This window comes from Amblyomma americanum, chromosome 4, assembly GCF_052857255.1.
Source record: "Amblyomma americanum isolate KBUSLIRL-KWMA chromosome 4, ASM5285725v1, whole genome shotgun sequence".
NCBI classification, from domain to species: Eukaryota; Metazoa; Arthropoda; class Arachnida; order Ixodida; family Ixodidae; genus Amblyomma; species Amblyomma americanum.
Window position 1 is genome coordinate 108,728,387 of NC_135500.1, and position 15,438 is coordinate 108,743,824.

Sequence of the window (15,438 nt, forward strand, 5' to 3'; positions counted from 1 at the left end):
GCACTTCGCAAACAGCCACATCACGACCTCACGTGGAACGGCTGAAAATTTTCCTCGCTGCGGCTGCCACACCTGTATCACCCGTTGCAAACATTAAACTTGCGCCCCGGCGCGCGGCTGGTCGTTTCTTCGGCGTAAAAAATGGAAGCCGTCTTGAATGTAGCCATGAACGAGCGCCGGTCGCTTGCCAGACCCGGAGCACAAATGACGACTGACGAATCACTCATTAAAAACTTGCGAAACGCGGCCAGCAGTAGTCAAATGCATCAGAGCCAAAGAGAAACTACGCATGAATGGCGTCGGCTCTTCTGTCGGCTATCGACACTCCCCGGCACCGCTGCCATTCCGAATGGGGGTGCCGCCTCGATTGGAACAGCGACCTTTCCATCAACTCTCAACGCTCCTCTGAGCGCCGAGCGCGCATTTGAAAGTAAAAAGAAAACTTGTTCTACACTTGAGCTTCCCATAGAACGCGATTGCGTTATCGGGCCGCCGCCGCCTATCAGCAACCACAGTCAGCAGCCACGTGTGGGGAGCGTGGGGTGCCAGTTTGCTGTTCATCGATAGCTGCCATCAGCCGCCGCCCACGCGAGCGGGAAGGGGATGCCAATTATGCTTGTTGACATAGCAGGTGCTCAAGGCCAGCACTAAGAGCGATGCGACAGAGCCCCGTAGCAAAAATGCAACCACGCTGTAGCATGCCTGATATCTCGTTTGTCTCGCCTTCACTTATAGTGCAATGTTTTTGTTTCGATTTATTTTAAGAAATAGGTCGACTTACTTACAATCCTGTAAATACAGTCTCAATCCGGGCCGCTTCGATGAAGGCGAAATGAATGGTGTGCTGTGAGGTGCACTGTTAAAGATCCCCAGGTGGTCTAAATTATTCTGGAGCCCTCCACTAAGGCACCTCTTTCATACTCTCTTCTCTCAGTCTCTCCTTTATCCCTTCCCTTCCATGCAGTTCAGGTGTCCACCCAGATCTGTGAGACAGATACTGCAGCATTTCCTTTCCCCAAAAACCAATTTTCTCTTTGGAGGGCCATTTTTCCTTACCTCAAGGTAGGTGCCTGGTCGCCATGAGGTATGAAATTGTGAGCTGCCCAGTGCCGACGTCATGGCCGCCATGTCAAGCCTAGCCATAACTAAATATTAATCTAATTAGGCGACATTGGTGTCTAACATGTTCTACTCATCGAGCCCATTACGAATATTTTATTACTTAGATCATGATATCATAGGTTAATTAATTATAGGCAATAAAATTTAAACCTCACCATAACTAAATATGAACTTCATTAGTTGATATTGGTGTCTAACATGTTCTGCTCATCTAGAGGATTCTGAATATCTAATTCATTTTATGATTGCCTCATTAATTACTGAGTTATAAGCAATGAAACATAGTCACATGGCTAGTTAATTATGTATTTATTAATAGAATACCTGCGTCGCCTAGAAGGCATTATCACAGCGGAGACAGTTTGAAAACAACGTGTTCATTTTCACAGAAAAAGCAACAAGAACATTAAGCGAAGCTAACATCAAAATAAAACAAAACAATAAGTGAACATTATTAAAGGTAACAGCAATGCTTGACCAATAGTAAGACAGGAGTAGATTCTCAGAAATACAGTCGACAATAAAAATCGCGATTATCAGACACTGAAACATACTCTTCGGGCAACAAGTTCCAGTCTTTCACAGTTTGTGGAAAGAATGATTTAGAAAACTTTGTATTAGAATTGTATTTGCGCACCTTCTTGGAGTGGTCGTGGCGAGTCGAGACATAAATTGGCTCCAAAAGGTAGTTCCGGCTATCAATTCCTGTTTGATTATAGAAGATGCGGTAGAAGAATTTAAGTCTCAAATTTCTTCTTCTGATGTTTAACGGTTCCCAGCCCAGCAATGATTTTATCTCAGTGATACTTTGGAAGGGGTAATAATTATTGAATACGAAGAGTGCAGCCTGATTTTGGAGTTTTTCTATTGCTTCAATCAAATATGCCTGATATGGGTCCCAAATAATGGAGGCATAATCGAGGATGCATCTGACGTGCAAGAAATAAAGTGTTTCTTTAACATCTTTTGATGCTGATTTGAAATTTATACGAATAAAGAACTACATTTTACTTGCCTTAGATATTGACTACTGGATGTGTGTGTTCCATTTAAGAGTCTGCATGAAATAAACAGCAAGGTGCTTGCACTCTGTGAAGCTTTTTATGGCTATGTTTTCAACAATGTATTGTGTACGAAGTTCGACGTCACAAAATCAGTGACCTCACCAATCAATCACCAATTCAATATACTAATGACGTCACCATTGAATCACCAGTTGGGTTACTATATCGATTTACTATGGGGGCTGCTATCTTGAATTCCTCGGACAGAAAATTTCACGCCGAAGGAAGGTGGTAGCAGACCCCAAGCAATCGAGAAACGTGATGAATAAGAACTGACACTCCTAAAAGGATAAAAATACAGCCGAGTCCACGTATAACGGCCTCACTTAAGACGAACTTTTGCTTGTAACGAACGAGACCTGCGCGACCGTCAAAATATAGATTGTTTCAATGGCACAAATCACACGTATTACGAACGTCATTAAGCCCTACTGATCGGTTACAGCGAATGGATGGCGTAAACCCGGCGCCGCGATGTGAGGTAACCTGCCTCCGACCCTCTTGTGAGCCCGGCACGCGGCATGTTTTCCTGAGAGTCATCGCAGGCCAACTGCCCGCCCCGTTTTGCGCCGCTCTCGAGCAAGCTACCCTTCCCCGCCAACGCGCCTTCCAACATCGCCCTTCCTCGCAACTCCGCTCCCCTCTCCTCACTCTCTTGCAAATCCACACATGGCCTCAGTGATCAACCACACCGCCACCGGTGCCGATCGCGGAGGCCACGCTCCGTGAAGCAGGCCTTCCGTCGGAGCCAAGAGGTGGCTGCACTGACGCTCACGGACGCCCCTCATTGGTCTCTCCACTGGCGCTGTGTGTCTTAGCTTGATTGCCGCCTGTGCACGCACTTTTGCGCACTTTTGTCACTCTTGTCGCGCACTTTTGTCACTCTAGTTGCGGTGCGGACGATTCGATGGCTTCGTTCAAATCTCGGGCCCTGGTTGTAATTCGGAATGGCGGATGGGAACACCGTGCCCATTTCCATTGTATTCAGTGCTAGAGATGATGAAAGCGGCCTGGGCGGAGGTGACGGCCACTGGCGAGCGGAACTGCTTCCGCAAGGCCGGCTTTGTCGACACAGTCTGATGCCGAGCCTGACGCTTTGGAAGATGACCAGCCCGGCGGCGATTTGTGGCAGCACATTGTCGACTCCAACATGGGGGGTCATGACATTGGTTGGAATGATTTTATTTCTGTCGATGACGGTGCCGACACCGCGGAACCATGCACGGACGAGGGCATCGTTTCTGAAGTGCGGGACAAGAGTGACGCGGAGGAATCAAATGAGGATGAAACTTCGGAACCAGCACCCATAAGCGCGCCAGTAGCAATGAGCTACATAGAGAGCCTCAGACAACTTGTCTATGCCAAGGACTTCGGCGATAGCACGCTTCTGCTTTAAATAAACTGGAAACCTCCCTCAACGGATCTGCGCTGCAGAAATAGACGTCCATCACCGACTTTTTCGCAAAGAAAAATTTTTGTGTTTTGACAAGCAACTGTCTTTAAACCTGTGGTCCACTTAGTACGAACTTTGGGATATAACGAATGGACGCCGCGTGACGCTCATGTTCGTTATAAGCGGGCTCGACTGTAATATACACGGCAGTGCCCAGTCATGTGGGCAGAAGTTCGCGGAAAGCAGGGTCATGAAAAAAATATATTTATTTCCGCAGTGTCTTGACAGCCTAGAAATGAACATTTTTTTGCTGAAAACCCATAGCCCACAAATACCTTTTTTCTCTGAGTGTATATCCAGCTTAGAAAAATACCAATATGAATAGCCCTGTACACTAACAACACAGGTGCAGGCCCAAACTGCACAAGAGACATGGAAAAAAAAAAGTTGTTTTCATCAAATATGCTGGTGATTCAGAGATCTCAATTATCGAGGGCACAAAGCTCCTTCCTCAAATAGTCTGCTGCAAGAAATAAATTACATAGACTAGTGCAGGAAGCAACAAACCAGACTTACTCGGTTGATGAATGCGCCACTGATGCGAGGCCAGACAGCCCACCCTTGATGTTCCCCACTACTCCACTGGATGGCCATGCAAGTGACAAAACAAAGAAAACGAGATCAGGGATGTAAAAACAGATGGTAATGCCAGGCAACCCATCAGGCAAATGAGTGCCAGCTGTAATCTCCCCCAAGAACACTACAGTTTTGTTTGGTTTGGTTGGTTTAACGTCCCAAAGCGACTCCCGGCTACGAGGGACGCCATAGTGGAGGGCTCCAGATTTCAATGCACAGTACACGGGCCTCTAGCACTTCCCCTCCATCGAAATGAAACCACCATGACCAGGATTGAACCTGCGTCCTTTGGGTCAGCAGCCAAGTGCCATAACCCCTGAGCCAACCCGGCGGCCAAAACAAAACACTGCAGTGGCCAAACAAGCCTCGGCATTAAAGATCCCTGAGGAGAAGAACCCGATGCAATTTTCGTAGCAAGTACAAATCTATTATGCGGTTCTTTCTGGTTACATTGATGTTTGTTCGCCAGCAGGAGACACATTTATCATAAAAAAAATTGTATTTAAAAAAGGTTTGGTTTATGGTTTGGTTTACGGGGTTTAACGTCCCCAAAGCATATCAAGCTATGAGGGATGCCGTAGTGGAGGACTCCGAATAATTTCAACCATCTGCGGTTCTTTAGTGTGCACTGACATCGCACAATGCATGGATCTCTAGCATTTTGCCTCCATTTAAATGGAACCGCTGCGGCCGGGATCGAACTTGCGTCTTTTGGGTCAACAGCCAAGCGCCATAGCCACCGAGCTACTGCAGCAGCTGGATTTAAAAAGGGGTCATCATTTCCTCGATTCAAATATTTGTGACAGCAAACTGAAATAGACCCCCGTGCTCCCTATTTGCAAGTAAACGGTGAGGCCTCTGTGATCCACATTGAAAAAAAAATCTGTCTTTTGCTTGTGAAAACGGTCGGTAGTCCTGATATTTGCATTTCATTTTTGCCTTTCCCAGCTTAATGAATCTCCGTTTCCAGTGCAAGTGGCCTCTTTGTCATTAGAACGCAGCAACCTACTGATATAAGCCAACCTAAATTTATTTCAGAGCTTCTGAATTTTACCAGTTTCAGAACTTTCGATAGGGTCCATATATTGAGATCCAGAGGTTAACGGTGTCTGCGTTACAAACTAAAATTTTTTTATAAATGCACTAGCGCATGGCAACAAAATTAGTGAAGCCGATGCACGCACAAAAATGCATACCTATAACAACCCAAGAGAGAAATTAAGAACTAAAACATGCGACAAAATCTCAGCTCCTCAGAAGACAACAGCAATAAATGGCGACTGCTTCTGCTGGCTGCTTCCAGATGGCAGCGCCATCCACAAGCCCCTGAAGACCCTTGATATTGAAAGTAGCAACACTTTTCTCCACTCCCACGTTTTCCTCCTTGATTATCCTCGCCCGCCGGCTGTGCGCTCTGCGCACGGCACGCTTCGCAGGGCATCGCGCACTCGCCGGCCCGATGCGTTCACTGGCACGCATGAGCGCGCTGAAGTTTGCGCTTTTTTTTCACGCTCTATTATTAAACACAACCACAAGAAAGTGAAGCAACATGCGTGACTCTACCACGAGCCACATTTATCACTTTCTCGTTCGAGGAATGAAAGCACTAAACGTGAGCACTTGCTGCATGAACAATCAAACCGCACTCTGTGCTCAATGCGGCAGAGTTTTATTAGCCTAAGATTTGCGTTAATTTTGTATATTCAATATTTTTCAACACACTGACACTCTGCTAAATGTAGATTTGACCTAGCACTACATTTTCGTTGAAATACTGCTAATGACGTTGTTCTGTTGCAATCGAGCGAGGTAAAGATTGCATAAGCTAAGTAAAGATGTCATTTCACAAGTGAGTGAGTGGCTGCAAAAATGCTGGGAAAGTTTTTTAATGCGTGTTACGCATTTTTTAGCAGATTTCAGACCGAAAATTTTAAGCTTGGCTCCTCGGAGTGGTGCACACGCCCTGGCTTTATTGCCTGGTCATTACAAATTTCACTGGTGCTTGAAAGAGAAGAATTTTATTTTCTAGTTTTTCGTTAACTTTATTAACTACTACAGAAGTGAGCCTGGCCGAGAGTTTGGCTTAAAGTTTTGGGGTGATTGCTGGTGCCAACAAAAGAGTTTATTAAGTGGCGGAAAGATATGACATTCTCTTATTGACTCATCTACGCCAATCCCTCGAATGCATTCAAGGAATGCTTCAGATGCCCGTGCTGAATCAATATTCAGCACTGTAAAGCGTGATCAGAAAGGATGTATTCATTCCGTGACTAAGTGAGCATCATGGAAACGATTCGTACTATCTGATAACTACAGAGTTAAAGAATCTGGTGTTATTTTGAAAACATCATTCAATGCAGTTATCAGAACAATTTCGCCTGCGACAAGTCAAAGCTCGCTCCAAAACACCTTTTCTGTGACTCGCTCGTCAGGTGGCATTAGAGCTCGGGGCTCTGGGGCACACGGGAGAGAGACTGCTGCACACGCTACGAAAATCACCATGTTTTATATTTTGCACCAGGTCAGGAGCACGCATATTTGCTAGCAAAAAAAAAAAAAAGTCGATGCAAACGTTTTTCACGGAACCCACACTGAGATTCATAAATTAAAGTGGCTATAATAGGCGTAATCCGCACGTCCAAAGGCGCGAACAGAACACACAGAGCAATGCCACCAAATCACTTTGCTGATGCACAAAAACATTGTAGTTACTACGGCACTATCACATCAGCACTGCTAGCCTATTTATTTATTTATAGATACTGCGATCTAGTACAAGATCATAGGAGGATGTGGTTGATTGTCCAGTTTTCCATAGCCTGTTTCATGTGCTAAAGTCCACTTTCCTAGAAATTGATGCAAACACGCAAGAATATGTGATGGAATATTCTTGAAGATGTTGACCCAAACATACAAGTACCTGTAGGTTGAATTACAAAAAACTTACATTTCATAAGTAACATGAACAAGGAAGGTTTATGCACACATTCAATTAAATAAAACTGTTTGAAAACAAAAAATAGGACTAAGGTGAAGTGCAAGTAGCAGTCGTGCCCATGCAAATGCCACAGAATAAAACTGGCAGGCGCCTCTAGCAGCTACAAGTGAAACCATTACAATGAAGGATCGATCGGTGCACCTCACAGTAACCGAGCCCCAAGAAATGAAAAGCCCCTCTCGTCTCACCTGATGCCCTGGCCGACATTTTGCAGCACGTCTCGCGGCTGCCAGGAGGAAGATGCAGTGGCGCCATGCGTCTCCAACTCGCGCTTGCGCCGTATGTATCCCTCCAGCTTCCGCTGCAGCTGGGCGATGGACTGTGCGCACTTCTGGTTCTTCTTCTCAAAGACGCTTTTGATGCGCTGCATCTGCTGGCGGTCCGCGTTTGCCGCCAGCTTCAGGTACTCGTTCACATTGTCTGTGCACAAATAGCGTGCGGGTCAGAACAGACACACCTTGCACTAAGCAACTTGTGCATTTAGCCGGACTTCATCTTGCCACATATACAAACACCCCATATGTGGCTTAAGAAAAATGCTGACAACAAAGAACAAGCTTATGACAAACACCAAAACTTTTGCAATAAGCAGCAAATGCCACACAAGCTTGCACCCTAATAAAGTGAGCAACTACACTGTTCGGTGGTGTATATTCCACCAAACCAGTGCACAGATTGTGTGCATGGTCTAAACTTGAAGGACGACTCAAACATTTAATGGTGTGCAAAATGTGAGCCTTTGGGGTTGGTTAAGATCTACAAGCAACAGTATGCCAAACTTTCATTGAACAACCAGCATCATATTAAAAGTAAACAGAATTACTGCCACACAAGCTACTTACTAGCATACAAAGATCTCAGTGAACTACTGCTACAAAGAACAATGCCCATGAACTAGTAAGTCGATTAATGTCCGCCATGCACTTCACCAGAAAGCTGGTAAAAAATCAATAGCACTTGTACTTGCACCCTTCCTCCTATAATACCGTAAAAACCCGCATATAATACGAGGTTTTTTTCTATATTAAGCGGTCCTAGCTTTCCGCCTCGTACTATTTGCGGCTCCGAACAAAAATTTATGAAGTTGCTCGAAGTTTTTGTTTCGTTATTGCGGCGTGGCTACGGCTTGGATTCGTTACTCTTGACAAACAACGTCACGATGTAGTTTCTTTGTTGTTGATCCTTTGGGTGTGCCGGGGGGCTTTGGTTTGCCGTGTGCCTGCTGACAACGCACGTGCTCACATGTAAGCCACGCTTCGTGAAGTGGGTGTTTTTTTGGGAGCAAGATGTCAGGGTCTCAAAAACAGCACTCGGCTGCTTTCAAGCGAAAAGTGATTTTAGCTGCGGAGAACATCGGCAACAGTGTGGCCGGGAGGCAGTTTGGTGTCGTTGAGGGAAGCATTCATGGATGGCGACGACAGAAAGAAGCCCTTTCACATGCAGCGGAACGCGACGAAGCTTTCGTGGCCCGAATAATGGCGCATTCCCAGAAAATGAACTTGGCCTGACGGAGTTAATACGGCAACAGCGAGCCGCGCATCTAGCTATGAGCGTAGAGCTTATGCAGGCAAAATCTAGAGAGCTTGCAAAAGAAAAAGGGAGACCGCGCTCTGCCTTCAAAGCGAGCAAGCACTGGATCCATCGCTACATGTGCTGTGCTGGCTTTTCACTACACTGGCAGACCTCGATTTCAAAGAAGCTGCCTGAAGCATTCAAAGAGCTGCTTGTGAGTTTTCAGCGCCATGCTATTTCTTTGCGCAAGTCAAAAAACTTTCTTCTAGGGCCAAATAGCGAATGCCGATTAGAACCTGGACATGCCGTCACCCCTCAACATGCACGAGAAGGGGTCTAGACAAGTTAGCGTCTGAGCCACTGGCTACGAGAAGACGCGAGTTACAGTCACATTATAGTGCACAGCAGATGGCTGCAAGCTCCCCCCTTTCGTGATCTTCAAGAGGAAAACAATGCCAAAAAGTGAGGTGCAGCCAAAAAATGTCATCGTGAGAAGCCATGAGAAAGGGTGGATGAATGAGGATCTAGTCTTTGACTGGGCAAAGTCCGTGTGCTGTAGGCAACCTGGTGCACTGTTGTCCCTGCCATCCATCCTTGTGCTGCAAGCCTTTTGTTTCCATTTGGCCGACTCGGTCAAGAGGCTGCTACGTGACTGTGGCACTGAACTCGTGATTCTGGGTGGGATGACGTCACAACTACAGCCCCTTGATGTTTGTGTAAACGAACCCTTCAAGGACGCAGTCAAGTGGTGCTATACAGAGTGGATACGCTCAGGTGAGCCTGCAGTGACACCAACCGGGCGGCTGAAGCGGGCTTCGCCAGCCACGCTGTGCAAATGGATCGTGGACGCGTGGGCGGCCATCCCAGAATACCTTGTGCGTCGTTCTTTTAAGAAGTGCGGCATCTCAAATGCCCTCGATGGCACGGAAGATGAGTACATTTGGGATGCGATTCAAATAAATGTCTTCTCTGAGCTTTCGTCACTCCTATTACACGCGGGTAAAACTTTTTTTCCATTTCGAGCCTCTAAAACTTCACCTCGTATTATATTCGGGTTCATATTATACGCAGGTTTTGACGGTACACTCTCATATAAGGTGTGAATGCAGCAACTGTGCAGAACTGCCATCCAAGGGCTGCAAATGAATCTACACACAATGCACCCGAACAGACTGCGCACCCAAAAAGCCAAACAAACCGCGAGGAGCCACACGAAGGCACGGCCCTTTGATTTCCTGTGTCCCTCACCATCGCGTGTCGTCTGCTCGGCCTTGATGAGCTCTCGCGTCCGGGCAATCTTGTGGCTGACATGCTCCAGGGCCGCCCTCGTCCGGTGCAGGTCCGGGGTGTGAGCCAACAGCTGGTCTGTCTCGTCCGCACCGGGTGCAGCTGCTCCGCCCCCAGCCTCCGCGCCCCCATTGGCCAGCAACGAGGAGCTGGCCACCAGAGCAGGCCCCACCCCCTCCTGGTAGAAGAGAGACACAGGGCAGCAGCATGGGTGGTGGAGGTCAGCATCGGTCACCAAAGAACTCTCGAGCGCAGAGAGTGAGGTGCAACTGCTGGGCACTCCCTGCCCACAGCCATTTCGCAACACATCTCGTCAGCAGCCTATGTGCCTCAGGGTGTTGGTAAACACTAGACATGCAAACGACAAGGACCCCAAATCAAATAAGCAGCACGAGTGCAGGTGCATGCTGCTCACTTCAGCAGGTGTTCTAGTAAACACTATGCTTTGGGCAAACATCTCTGAGGTCTCTACATTTCTGGAAGCAGTTATAAGTAGGGGTTGAACTTTCTGGTTTGTTTGTTGCTTATTTTGTTTATTTGATTCCTCAAGGGGCTCATGTTGAGACATTACATGAGGGAGTGGGCAATACAATGCAATGAAGTACAATAAAAATCAAGATGAACTGTTATCGATCAGCCGCTTGAATGATAGTGGGTCGATGATGGTGGCAATTTCGGTGGGCAGGCCATTCCAGTCTCGTGCTGTGTGCAGAAAAAAATGCCTGCTGAAAAGTTGTAGAGTGGGCTTGTGGAGTATACACTATTAGATTGGCAGAACCAGGCGATGCCTAGGGCTCTATATACGTAGTGGTTATCAGACGGCAAAGACTGGAAAAATTTATGAAAAAAGCTAAGACGCTCTATCTTATAGCATGAGGCTAGAGAGGGTAAGCTGATTAGAGCTTTTAGTGCAGAGATGTTTGAATCGTAGGAATAATTGGACAAAATTAATCTGTTACTATGTTCTGAACAGACTCGAGGACATTAGTAAGGTTACTGTCATATGGGTCTAAAATAGCATTAGTTATTCCAGCTTGGGTCGCACAAACGTTTGGAAAGCTAGTTGTTTAATACGGGGGAGAAGCTAGGGAAAGGTTACAGCGTATATAACCTACAGCACAGTTAGCAAATAAAAATAAAAACGATAAATTACACTAAATTAATTTTTGAAGTTTGCTATTTACCAACAGTGGTCAGTACCCTTGAAATGTACAACACAGATTGCTGGATATTGATTACAAGCTAGAATTAGTCCCAAGAGGAAAGTAACAAAGTGCGGAAGCCAGGGGTGCGGTGATAGAGTGGGATCATTAAAGGGACCGACCACTGACTAAAACATGTCACAAGGTCATGGCGGAAATGAAACAATCGTGCCTCATTCATCAAGAATTCAGCACTAGTACTAATGGACAGCCTGCATTTCCTTTCCAGCAGGTAATATTTCTGTGTTTGCGTCTATCGTTCTATTCATGTTTCATTTGCCGTTTCTGTTTCATTGGCAAGCGCAACCATGCTTATTAGGTGTCAGGTGTGAATGCTCCACAGCATGTGTGGAAGTCGGTGCATTTGTTTTTCTGTGTCTTGGAATTGCATGCAAGATCAAAATATGCCCCTTTGTTTTCATTGCTCCAATGGCTGTAATGAAAACATATACATACGCAAAATGTTCAAGTCACATTAGCGATATAGTGACAGTGAAAGGAAGCCAAAGATGCCCAATAAAAGTGCTCAGAAGACCGAACCCGCTCCTTTTTATTCTCTTCAAGGCAATAAAGGCACTTCCAAGTCACTGGCTTTGCGGCTTCTAGAGCCACAGAGGTAGAATTAAAATTTGGAGGACGCTTAAGCTTCGTCTTTAAGAGTGAGACGCGACAGCGTGTTGCAGCGTTGCCAAGAAATGCACGGAATCATCCCAGACATGTCCCAGGTATATCACAGATAAGCCATCACCCATTACGCGAGACGCGTGACTTGTTGGACAATTTAAGGAAAGGATGCCTGTCTTGCATATCCCAGGCCGTAAGCCGTAAGGGAAGGAAAATGAAATGTAAATTGGCTTTAAAGGGACTATGCAATGAACTAAACCTCACTTGTAAATGTTTTCAATGCTTTGAAATGATGCTAATCATTAACACTAAGTATGAGTCTTCGGAACTCAGCCGGCAATTTATTATGAATTTTTAAAGACCGTGTTTCTCAAAATTCGCGGGCCGATTGGTGTTTTCGTAGTGGCTGGTTTTGAAAGTAAAGTCGTGAAAATAGACGTCACTAGTTCCATGACGTCGGCAGGCCACCACACGCTGTCATTCGCTAGAGCCACGGCAGCCACGACGTCACGGGCACACAACCGGTAGCCGTGAAAGTCGTCTGCTTGTGCCGCCGCGTGAGCCCCTCGAACAAGCGCGAGTCCCTTGAGCAAGCGCGAGCCAGGTCACTGCCTTCGCGCATATGGTTTCAATTTACCTCTGCCACCTCTTTCTGTCGGGAGTTGTGGGGCCACCCGCAGTGTCACGACAAGCAAAAGAATCCGAAGCGCACCGCAATCCAGAAAGGCGAAGAGAGACCGCGAAGACGCTGCCGATGCTGCTCCTGGGGCGCCGGGTGCGACAACCGTAAGTTGCAAACCGAACGTAAGCGGATGACGTATTAATGGGCGGGGCCCAGTCCCAGACCTGTTTTCTATTTTTTTTTCTGGTGCCCCGCGTGTACGAGTTGAGGGGGGAGAGGAGGAGCATAATTTTTAATCGCCCATATCTTGGTTGTTATTGACGCTAGCTCAAAAATTTTTGCACTGGGGTGACGAGTGATCGAATGCCAATCTCTTGTATGCTTTATGTAACCTGAAATAATTTACTGCATAATCCCTTTAAGAAAAGAAAATGACGGCTGTCTCACAATTCTCCCTGGACACCCATACTGCGCCCGCCATAAAGGAAGGAAAATCCCTTCCCTTACGGCGCGGTTCAGGTGTCCACCGAGATGCGCCATTTTTCGCTCACGGCCAACGCTGCTGATGACACCGGCTTTTCTGCGACACGAGCTCCTTAACGCTGTCGCATTAAAATGGCTGGAGTGACAGACTGCCCAAACCAAGCTTTGATGAAGGCTCGAAGAAGTAATGCAATCTGATGTTGGTTTTATGGGGGTTTAATGTCCCAAAGCGACTAAGACTATGAGGGACGCCATAGTGAAGAGCTGTGGGAATTTTGACCACCTGTGGTTCTTTAATGTGCAGTGATATCGCACAGTACACGGGCCTCTAGAATTTTGCCTCCATCGAAATTTGACTGCCGCGGCTGGGATCGAACCCGTGTCTTTCGGGTCAGCAGCTGAGCACGATAACCACTGAGCCATCGCGGCGGCTGTAATGCAATTTTAATGCAGGTAAAGAAACAAAAAAGGGCCAATTGAACTGTCTTGTAGCTGTTCTTTTTTTTTCTTTTTTTCAGGGGAGTTCTAAGCTATAACTGAACTGGCACTCAGAAGGAGAGCTGTCACACAGTCTAGACAGACTAACTAAAATCAAAACACTGTTGCAGCCTATTTTAAAAGCTCCTGCGAAAGAGGGGGAGATCTTCCGAACCAATGCTTCTCATTGCAATAGGCCAAACACATAACTGACCAAGTGTTGCAAGTACTGGTTGCTCGACACCAACTAAAGAATGTTTTACATGCTACACCTACAACAGAACTGGGAGCGTTTTTCACAGATTCACTGCATGCTGTTACTCACAAACTGGTTCATAGCTTCTGGAAGCGTGAAAAACTATTTAATACTTTCTGCAGCTTTGCCAAAAAAAAAAAAAATTCCTCCAAATTGTTGCCCGCACAAGTCACCCTCACATTCATCTGTCAGAGTAAACATCGCTTGTTAGAAGAGAGAAAGAAGGTTGGAAAAATTAAAGACTTCTGGGGCAGCTTGGTGGCACGTGAAGGGCCACTAAAGTGAATATGGATTCCCATATGTTGTGGACCAAGTCTTGCAAGACGCCATTCCGAGTGCATTTCTATTTGTGATTAAAAAGTAAAAATTGAGAAGACCACTCATGACGCTAGCAGTGTTCACTTGAACTACTTGCATGACATAATACTAGACTGCATCTAATGTTCATCATGTAGTTTGAACCAACAGCCTATGCTATTAGCTAAGGAGACCTAGCATAGCAAAAAATGAAATTACTATTAACGACACCAAAAAGTCAACCACAAGAATTTCCACAATGACATCCAATGGTAAAAAAATTTGACTGTATGTACTCATACACCCATGCATTACACACACACAAACTGTGCAGAGGCTGAGCTGCACCATAAATGAAGAGATGTTTTCTTTCTTGAACAAAGCTTATAATGCATTTTTCTATAAAACTGTCTGCAGCTACAAATTTGTTCCCAAGAAACCAAGTTTACTTCCAAGCAGCCTTCTGGCTCTAATCAGATAGGACGAAAGTTCCTCCTTGACGATTTTGTATTTTTTGAACCTCTAATGAGCGGTAAAACCGCTGATAAAGAGAAAAACACATGAAAGCAGTCCCCAAGTAATGAGGGATATTTGCCGAACTCTGCAGCTAATTTGAGATAAATCCACAGTTCAACATTTCGAGGTTTCAAACTGACATAGCAACGTGCAATTCAAGGCAAGGACAACCCAGCTTCAGAAATTTCGCTGCTTCTTAAAAGCTAACACTAAACATTGAACATGGTGAAACAACAGCTGCCACTGCTATGCCTGTAATGATGGTTGAAAAATCCAGCAGTTTATGCCGCAACCACAGAAACATGGCAGTTGTGTGAGACAAAATACTAACCCATTTCCTCCCGTTTAAATGGACTCTGAAGGGAAACACTGCCTTGACTAGTCTACTGGCGGTGGGGGCACGTTGTTGCTGACAACTCTTTGCGGCGAAATTGTAGCGAGTCTTGCATTCAATGATATCAGCTATGCACTCACTAAGACCGCATTTAAACTTTACCTGATGAGTAGCAGACTCAATAATGTTAACATGTCTACAAAGGATATGCATTCCACCTAGGTTATGAGAATGAATCTATTACTTCTGTGACAACCAGAATGTGACAACCAGCATGCAAGTGCAGTCAGAAAAGATTCGCTGAATGAAACACACATGTGCCCACACACAGCACAAGGAATGAAGCTGCAAGTTATCAGTACTTGCGTAGCTGACACTGTTCTTAATTCAGGAGGCAGCCAGCATGTTCGAAGCAAAAGAACAACTCTTTGGAAATGTATGCAGCAAGAAACCAACCCCAAACACCTTGTTGCCCATGTTTGAGAGTGGCAACAAACATCACCTGGCATAGACAATTTATTTCAGCAACAAGACTCTCCAGTGAGTCCACAGCTCCAATAGTTAAGGATATGAACATCTGCACGGAATATGCGTAAATCAAGTAAAGCAATGCGC

General features: G+C 45.8%; 1 protein-coding gene across 14 annotated transcripts in view; it reads right to left on the reverse strand.

The window, feature by feature from the left end:
• Positions 1-15,438, reverse strand: part of Dmtn (transmembrane and coiled-coil domain 2 protein Dmtn) — a 55,082-nt gene that overhangs the window by 22,897 nt on the left and 16,747 nt on the right. For all 14 annotated transcript variants that reach the window (XM_077661407.1, XM_077661404.1, XM_077661410.1 and 11 more), the window contains 3 exons: positions 9,974-10,190; positions 7,402-7,633; positions 4,156-4,221 (listed from right to left, as the gene is read on the reverse strand). In XM_077661407.1, coding sequence (XP_077517533.1) covers positions 4,156-4,221; positions 7,402-7,633; positions 9,974-10,190 — 515 coding nt within the window. The remainder of the gene's footprint in view (positions 1-4,155; positions 4,222-7,401; positions 7,634-9,973; positions 10,191-15,438) is intronic.